The following is a 10,063-nucleotide window of genomic DNA, read 5'->3' as shown; positions in this document are numbered from 1 at the left end:
GACTTGGCAAGGGTGCAGCCATGGGTAGGCCTGGGAGGGCATAGACCCACTCACTTGGGAGCCAGGCCCACCCATTGGGGAGCCAGGCCAAGCCAATCAAAATGAGTTTTTCAACACAAAAGGGCTTTATTACAGACAGAAATACTCCTCAGCACCCCCTCAGACAATCCCGCAGGTGAAGTAGCCGAATGTGGAGGTCCTGGGTTGGCGTGGTTACATGTGGTCTGCGTTGTGAGGCCGGTTGGACATACTGCCAAATTCTCTAAAATGACGTTGGAGGTGGCTTATGGTAGAGAAATGAACATTCAATTCTCTGGCAACAGCTCTGGTGGACATTCCTGCAGGCAGCATGCCAATTGCACACTCCCTCAAAACTTGATACATCTGTAGTCTTGTGTTGTGTGACAAAACTGCACATTTGAGTGGCCTTTTCCACAGCACAAGGTGCACATGTGTAATGTTCATGCTGTTTAATCAGCTTCTTGATATGCCACACCTGTCAGGTGGATGGATTATCTTGGCAAAGAAGAAATGCTCACTAACAGAGATGTAAACAAATTTGTGCACAAAATTGGAGAGAAATAAGCTGTTTGTGCATATGGAAAATGTATTTTTACATTTATATTTTTGTTCAGTATAGTTGCCTTTTAGTTGAAACTCTATATAAACTATATTAGACTACCTCGAGTATTTAAAAGTTGGTATTTTCTACTAAACTACAAAATAATTTACAACTATTTTCGGCCCAGGTCTGCTCTGTTTAGCTTGATCAATGTTGTTGGCACTTTAGATATAAAGAAATGGTAACAACAAACCTGCGTTTAACTCAGATGTAGTCTTTAGATTGGATATGCGGATTTCGATGCTCTAAAGCTCTTGTATGAAACTTGCCAGAAAAATGCAAACAACATTTTCAAAATCAATGTACGACCAGGACAGAGAAAGGCTGTTTTGAAAAACCGCTCACTCGGCGCGCCGGCGTGGAAACTAAATCGAGCGTACCGTTCTGTCTGGGCTTGCTCTGTGGTTCGTTCCGTTTCCGCCCTGTCATCCTGTCTTTTCTCAGGTCCTCGGGTCCCAATTCCAGAAGAGGGCAGCTAAACAAGTGAAAACAGCACTAGAAAACCGACTACAGTTTATTAGCTAAAATCTGAAGTAAATCACAGCACCAGATCAGTGTACCGCGGAGAGACAAAGAGAGGAGGCGGGGCGGGGTTTCAGGCGTTTTACATGAGACGAGATATTGCTTCCTACTTCAGCTTACTGGTGAGTAAAAGGCGCACATTACAACATGGCTAAGCTATCCAGCTATCTGCTTAAACTAGCCGTACTATCAGACTTCTGTTAGCTACTGAGACTCACTAGTGAACATAACATAATATTGCATTTCACATGGTTATAAACGTTTTATTACAGTGGATATAGTGCACCGATTCACATAGGCCTTGCTGGTCAACTATTTTTTATAGTGGACAAACACCCACCTATAATAGCCTGGCTGTAACACTATAATTAAATGGACATATTAAGCCCAGCCATATAGCTACTTTTATAGTGGACATATCACACCCACCTAGCATACATGCTAGTTATAACCCTATTATATTATTATTATTATAGTGGAGATATCACACCCACCTATTATATAGCCTGGCTATAAACATATTATTATATTATTATTATAGTGGAGATATCACACCCACCTATTATATAGCCTGGCTATAAACATATTATTATATTATTATTATAGTGGAGATATCACACCCACCTATTATATAGCCTGGCTATAAACATATTATTAAAGACCTAGTAGAGGACATATCACACCCATTCACATACATCTGTTATTACAGTTGATATACTGTACATAGCCCAAGGCAACTGATTACAAGTTAGTGGGTGGATGGATGGGGTTTTGGCAGCTATTAACTCAACTAACTTTGTTATCCAACTATAATTCTCATTATTTGTATCATTTCAGTAAGCCTACCACTGTCTGTGTGCATCACTTGTAGCCTACCACTGTCTGTGTGCATCACATGTAGCCTACCACTGTCTGTGTGCATCATATGTAACCTACCACTGTCTGTGTGCATCACATGTAGCCTACCACTGTCTGTGTGCATCACATGTAACCTACCACTGCCTGTGTGCATCACATGTAGCCTACCACTGTCTGTGTGCATCATATGTAACCTACCACTGTCTGTGTGCATCACATGTAGCCTACCACTGTATGTGTGCATCATATGTAACCTACCACTGTCTGTGTGCATCACATGTAGCCTACCACTGTCTGTGTGCATCACATGTAACCTACCACTGTCTGTGTGCATCACATGTAGCCTACCACTGTCTGTGTGCATCACATGTAACCTACCACTGTCTGTGTGCATCACATGCAACCTACCACTGTCTGTGTGCATCACATGTAGCCTACCATTGTAAGTGGAATTCTGACGTGTTCTGAAGTGTGATGTGTGCTGGAATGAATGAATACAGTATGAATGGATTGTCTACTCTGTGTAGCCTGGCATGGAGGTGTCTGTGTTTGTGTTTCTGTGTGTGTGTCCTGTGCGGTAAGCTATTTCCTTTTATAGACGTTGAACACAAAAGGCTGCTTCACTCTACTTCCTGTAAAAAACGTTGACTATGTTTGCTTCCTGCTTCTGTCTGATTGGTCAGTTTGGCCGTGTGACCCTCGGGGCCTCTGGGAGTTCCAGGATGAGGAAGTGGGTTTCCCCTAGAAACCGAGAGGAGAGAGTAGAATGTAGAAAGTACGAAAGTATAGAAACGAAGAGAGTAGAATGTAACGGAGAGAGTAGGCCTACAATATAGAAACAGAGGGTGGGTTCAGATTCCCTCTCCTATCCTTGAAGTCTGCACTTGTTCATAGTGTGCATTTGTTCACTCCCTCTTATGGATATAAAAGCATTAGATTGGCTGGGACGAAGCAATATGGTGACAATTCCCTGCAGCCTATCAGAGGGCATGATGGTGGTATAACCAAATTCATTCGTTTCTGTGGCCTTAGGGAAGTGCCTGCGCGTACACACACACAAATGCACGTACACAGACAAACAAACACAAACACACAGACACCAACCCAAACCTTGGAGCAATGGAATTCCTAATTCCTAAGGTAGGAGTTCCAGCCTGGACAGCACCCATTATTACCCTCACACACACAAACACACGCTGCCTGACACGTTGCTAGGCTGGAGCAGGGCGTAACCATGGAGATGAGCTAGAACTGCTGGGCATGATAGAACTGGCTGAGTCTGAGACCACTGTGGAATGAGACTGCCTGTTATAACATGTCCTGGAGAGAGAGAGAGAGAGAGAGAGAGAGAGGGGGAAAGAGAGGGGGAAAGAGGGGGAAAGAGAAAGAAAGAAACCAAGAGCGACAGGGACTGAGAGAGACAGAGTAATAAGGTACCCACACGGATATTACAAGCAAAACTAAAGCTGTTGTTGACCTACTCTTCTGAAAAGCACAGGGGAGAGGACAGAAAGGGTAAGTAGGAGGGAGAGGGGTGAGGAAAGGGGGAGATACAGCTAATGTAGTTGTTGATGTCTGGATACTGTCTGATCGGAGATACAAAGGTATAGACAGAGAGACAGAGGGAGAAGTATGCTAGCGTGTTGTTCTGAAAAATGGATGCACTCACTAACTGTAAGTCGCTCTGGATAAGAGCGTCTGCTAAATGACTAAAAATGTAAAAATGTAAATGTTCTGACAGTGTGTAATGTTGACTGTGTCTTTTTGGTAGAGGGGGGAGAGAAAAACATTGGAAATCGAAAAGCAGTTGTACTGGCACACTTGGACGGACGGAAACACACACACACTCACACACACACACACACACACACACACACACACACACACACACACACACACACACACACACACACACACACACACACACACACACACACACACACACACACACACACACACACACACACACACACACACACACACACACACACACACACACACACACACACACATAAAGTGTAGTGTGTCAGCAGGGTCTGAGACAGGAAGTGATGAAAGCTCTGTGAGCTAGATGTAGGCTATTTCCTGTTGATGGTGATGATGTCACTGTGCCTTATTCCTTTGAAAGGGAACTCTGTCGTGTTTTTCTATGAGAGAGAAGAGGTTGTGGTGTGCAGGTGAAAAGGTGTTAGACATGAGATTTTACCTTATTTGGAGCCGAAAACATCCAGCTGCTCTGCAATGCATTACACACTAACTCACTCTCACACACACACACACACACACACACACACACACACACACACACACACACACACACACACACACACACACACACACATATACACACACACACACACACACACACACACACACACACATATACACACACACACACACACATAACATGTACTTCCCTCATCCACTCTTTGTTCCCTCTTACACACAGACACACACACACACACACACGGACACGAACACGGACACACACTCCAAACACACACCTTCTCACTCTCTGTCGGTGTGTCAAGGCGTGTTAGTGGTTTCTCTTTTTCTCTGACAGCGGTGTGTCTCTCTCCCTCTCCAGGTGTGTGTGTGTGTGTAGATGTGTGACAGCGGTGTGTGTGAAGACAAGCCCCCCGCCCCCCCTGTCAGAATGAACAGCCAAGGAGGCGGAGCCAAGGACTCCGTGTCGGGCAACTACAACTCTCGGTCCCTCCCCTCTGTTCCTGAGGAGAAACCGAAACGAAATAAAATCATCTCCATGTTCGCCTCAGAGAAAGGTACACACACACTTGCTAATGGCTGTCAACCGAAGCCGATGATGATGACACATACACACACGCACATACACACACACACACGCACACACACACACATACACACATACACACATACACATACACACACAGAACCACACAGACAGACGTCTAAGCTATGTTGAGTGTGTATATTAACTAGATTATATTTGTGTGTGTGTGTGTGTCAGGAGGCAAGAAGAAGGATCGTGATAAGGACAACAGACCAGAGATCTCTTCTCCGTCAGACTTTGAACACACCATCCATGTCGGCTTCGACACTGTCACAGGAGAGTTCACAGTAAGTTTGTCTTTGTTTCTCTTAGTGTGTGTGTTTAAGTATTAATCTGTCTGTGTGTGTGTGTGTGTGTGTGTGTGTGTCTGTGGCGTATATATGAGTGTATGTGTGTGTGCGTGTGTGTGTTTGAGTATTAATCTGTGTGTGTGTGTGTGTGTGTGTGTGTGTGTGTGTGTGTAGGGCATGCCGGAGCAGTGGTCCAAACTGCTCCAGACGTCTAACATCAGTAAGTCGGAGCAGAAGCAGAATCCTCAGGCTGTTCTGGACATTCTCAAGTTCTACGACTCCTCCACCGCAAAACAGAAATACCTCTCCTTCTCAGGTTGGTCCATCTCTCTCTCTCTCTCTCTCTCTCTCTCTCTCTCTCTCTCTCTCTCTCTCTCTCTCTCTCTCTCTCTCTCTCTCTCTCTCTCTCCCTACTCCCTGTTCACCCATGACTGCGTTGCCAAGCACGCCAACACCATCATTAAGTTTGCCGACGACACAACGGTGGTAGGCCTGATCACCAACAACGATGAGACAGCCTATAGGGAGGAGGTCAGAGACCTGGCAGTGTGGTGCCAGGACAACAAGCTCTCCCTCAACATCAGCAAGACAAAGGAGCTGATCGTGGACTACAGGAAAAGGCGGGCCGAACAGACCCCCATTAACATCGACGGGGCTGTAGTGGAGCGGGTCGAGAGCTTCAAGTTCCTTGGTGTCCACATCACCAACAAACTATCATGGTCCAAACACACCAAGACAGTCGTGAAGAGGGCACAACAACGCCTATTCCCCCTCAGGAGACTGAAAAGATTTGGCATGGGTCCCCAGATCCTCAAAAAGTTATACAGCTGCACCATCGAGAGCATCTTGACTGGTTGCATCACCGCCTGGTATGGCAACTGCTCGGCATCCGACTGCAAAGCACTAAAGAGGGTAGTGCGTACGGCCCAGTGCATCACTGGGAGCAATCTTCATGCCATCCAGGACCTCTATAGCAGGCGGTGTCAGAGGAAGTCCCTAAAAATTGTAAAAGACTCCAGCCACCCAAGTCATAGACTGTTCACTCTGCTACCACACGGCAAGCGGTACCGGAGCGTCAAGTGTAGGTCCAAAAGGCTCTTTAACAGCTTCTACCCCCAAGCCATAATCAAATATTTGCATTGACCCCCTTATTTACGCTGCTGCTACTCACTGTTTATTATCTATGCATAGTCACTTTACCCCTACCTACATGTACATATTACCTCAATTACCGGTACCGGTACCCCATGTATATAGCCTCGTTACTGTTATGTAATTGTGTTGCTTTTTTAAACTTTAGTTTATTTTTTAAAACTCGTATTTTCTTAAAACTTTGCATTGTTGGTGAAGGGCTTGTAAGTCAGCATTTCACGGTAAGCTACACATGTTGTATTCGGCGCATGTGACAAATACAATTTGATTTGATATGTCTGCATCCGAAATGGCACCCTTTTCCCTATATAGTGCACTACTTTTGTCCAGGGCCCAAGTACTGCACTGTAAAGGAAATAGGGTGCCATTTGGGAAGTACCCTGGGTCTCTTCTCTCATGTGAATGAATTAGTCATAAAGCTCTCAGATGTCTATAGGTGTGTCATTAAAACTCTCTCTCTCTCTCTCTCTCTCTCTCTCTCTCTCTCTCTCTCTCTCTCTCTCTCTCTCTCTCTCTCTCTCTCGCTCTCTCTCGCTCTCGCTCTCGCTCGCTCTCTCTCGCTCGCTCTCTCGCTCTCTCTCTCGCTCTCGCTCTCTCTCTCTCTCTCTCTCTCTCTCTCTCTCTCTCTCGCTCTCTCTCTCTCTCTCTCTCTCTCTCTCTTTCTCTCTCTCTCTCTCTATCTCTCTGTGTGTTCTCTTCCCTCAGAAAAAGATGCACAGTCGGTGAGTACTACACTACCACAAGAAAATTCCTAAGTACAAACTACTAAGGGCTTGTTCATTGCAACACTGTGTGTGTGTTCCAGCCAGGAAAGCAGGGTGCCGTGTCATCACCATCAGGCGGTAAGGACGGTGATGATGATGACGATGATGATGGAGACGAAGCTCCGCCCCCTATTGTGGCGCCGCGGCCCGAGCACACCAAATCAGTAAGTTACCCCGTACACACACACACACACACACACAAACAAACAAACAATGCCACAATGCCTGGAGAAGTGTTTCAGGAATGCTACTCTTCAGAGATGTCTAATGTGACTGCAATGAAGAAAACCTAGAACACAACTTGTGTGTGTGTGTGTGTGTGTGTGTGTGTGTGTGTGTGTGTGGTGTGTGTGTGTGTGTGTGTGTGTGTGTGTGTGTGTGTGTGGTAGGTGTACACCAAGTCTGTCATCGACCCACTTCCCCCGCTGCCAGAGCCTGACTCCGCCTCCAACAGGAACAAGAAGAAACAGCAGGGCAAGATGACTGACGAGGAAATCATGGAGAAACTACGTGAGGAAACACACACACACCTGGAACACACACACAGTGTTTTACACAAATAGAATGTATTGTGCATATATCACACGCATCATATTAACACAGACATACACAGTGAGGAAACACACACACACCTGGAACACACACACAGTGTTTTACACAAATAGAATGTATTGTGCATATATCACACGCATCATATTAACACAGACATACAGTATATATTATATTATATATATATATATAGTATATTCAGGCTCTGATCTGTCCCTACACCCAAACGAGGGCATTGCGTTCTTCCACCTCTGGCCTGCTGGTCCCCCTACCTCTGCGGAAGCACAGTTCTCGCTCAGCCCAGTCAAAACTGTTCGCTGGCTCTGGCACCCCAATGGTGGAACAAGCTCCCTCACGACGCCAGGACAGCGGAGTCACTGACCACCTTCCAGAGACACTTGAAACCCTACCTCTTTAAGGAATACCTGGGATAGTATAAAAGTAATCCTTCTACCCCCCCACCCCACCCCCACAAAAAAGAAATTAATAATAATAATAAATATATATATATATATATAAAAATAAAAAATACATAAGAAAAATACAACAATATATATATAAAACAAATGAAAATTAAAAATATACTCAAAAAATAAAAAAAATTACAAAAATATATTTAGAAAATAATAATTGTAAAGTGGTTGTCACAGTGGCTATCATAAGGTGAATGCACAAATTTGTAAGTCGCTCTGGATAAGAGCGTCTGCTAAATGACGTAAATGTAAATGTTTATCACACGCATTATATTAACACAGACATACAGTATATCACACATCATATTAACACAGACATACAGTATATCACACATCATATTAACACAGACATACAGTATATCACACATCATATTAACACAGACATACAGTATATCACACATCATATTAACACAGACATACAGTATATCACACATCATATTAACACAGACATACAGTATATCACACATCATATTAACACAGACATACAGTATATCACACATCATATTAACACAGACATACAGTATATCACACATCATATTAACACAGACATACAGTAAATCACACATCATATTAACACAGACATACAGTATATCACACATCATATTAACACAGACATACAGTATATTACACATCATATTAACACAGACATACAGTATATCACACATCATATTAACACAGACATACAGTATATCACACATCATATTAACACAGACATACAGTATATCACACATCATATTAACACAGACATACAGTATATCATACTGTATATACCGTGCATATGTCACACACACATCTGTCATCAGTCTGGTTCGATGTCTTTCAGGAACCATCGTCAGTATTGGAGATCCCAAGAAGAAGTACACACGCTATGAGAAGATCGGCCAGGGGTGAGACACACACAAACACACACACTGCAGAGGTAATTCCCTTTACATCAGGGGTGTCAAACGTCCGGCCCGCGGGCTGGATCAGGCCCGCAAACGGGTTTAATCCGGCCCGCGAGATGATAAAAAAAAAAAAATAATAATTATAAAAATTTTGTCAGGTATAAAAATGCGCTGCAATTTTTCAATAAAATAAACTGCTGTTCCAATTGCGTCCACTGGATGGCGCAATAGCAATTGTGTTAAGCAAGCAAACTGTTTATACCGGGGCAGAGCAAGTAGGTCAAGCACGTGCAGCCAATGCAATGAGCTACTTTGTTTTGCCCGCGATATTTATTACGGCTTCTACTTTTAACATTATGTGCTTTGGCACCCTCATTGCCCCAATATGGCTCTGTCAAAAAAGAGAAAAGTGGTCGTAGAGTGCAGAGTGTTCCAAGAAAAATGGTCATCCTATTTATTCACAGAATTGAATGGGAAAGCTGTATGTTTGGTGTGTTCAGAGCATGTTGCAGTGCTGAAAGAATATAACCTTCGTCGCCACTATGTGAGTCTTCATGCCGACAAATATGACAACTTTCAAGGACAGCGGAGATGAGAGAAGGTGAATGAACTGTTGGCGGGTCTGAAGAAACAGCAGTCTGTGTTTACTCACAGCCGAGACATCAGTGACGCTGCAGTGAAAGCTAGCTACCTCATTGCTAATGAAATCGCAGTGGCTTCAAAACCATATAGTGAGGGTGAATTTGTAAAAACATGCATGATGAAGGCAGCGGAGATTGTGTGCCCTGAAAAGCGGCAGGCTTTTGCAAATATCAGCCTGACAAGAAACACAGTTGCAGACAGGATTTCCGATCTTTCAGTGGATTTGGACAGCCAGTTGAAGCAAAAAGTAGTCATTTATTGCGTTTTCGGTTGCAATTGATGAAAGCACGGACATTACAGATGTTGCACAACTGGCCATTTTCATCCGCGGAGTTGATGACACATTGACTGTCACCGAGGAGTTTGTGGAGTTGATGCCGATGACAGATACAACGACAGCAGCTGATATTTTTACCGCACTCGTCGGCGCGCTGGACAGGGTCGGAGTGGACTGGTCCCGCGCTGTCAGCCTGGCTACAGATGGTGCGCCCT

The 10,063-nt window shown here is 44.3% G+C and overlaps 1 protein-coding gene across 1 annotated transcript; it reads left to right on the top strand.

Moving 5' to 3' along the window:
* Nucleotides 1–1,085: 1,085 nt before the first annotated feature.
* LOC311111982 (serine/threonine-protein kinase PAK 2-like) lies at nucleotides 1,086–9,050 on the top strand. Its single transcript, XM_084154933.1, has 8 exons — nucleotides 1,086–1,266; nucleotides 4,590–4,785; nucleotides 4,992–5,101; nucleotides 5,279–5,420; nucleotides 6,962–6,978; nucleotides 7,062–7,184; nucleotides 7,410–7,530; nucleotides 8,866–9,050. The coding sequence occupies exons 2-8, from the start codon at nucleotides 4,608–4,610 to the stop codon at nucleotides 8,931–8,933; spliced, it is 759 nt and encodes a 252-aa protein (XP_084011059.1). The 5' UTR covers nucleotides 1,086–1,266; nucleotides 4,590–4,607; the 3' UTR covers nucleotides 8,934–9,050.
* The last annotated feature ends 1,013 nt before the right edge of the window (nucleotides 9,051–10,063 follow it).

The sequence above is a fragment of the Coregonus lavaretus genome (assembly GCF_964263955.1).
Source record: "Coregonus lavaretus genome assembly, chromosome: 38".
In the NCBI taxonomy this organism is placed as follows: Eukaryota; Metazoa; Chordata; class Actinopteri; order Salmoniformes; family Salmonidae; genus Coregonus; species Coregonus lavaretus.
Note: the sequence above shows the minus strand (reverse complement) of the source record. Positions and strands in the feature narration are given on the sequence as shown.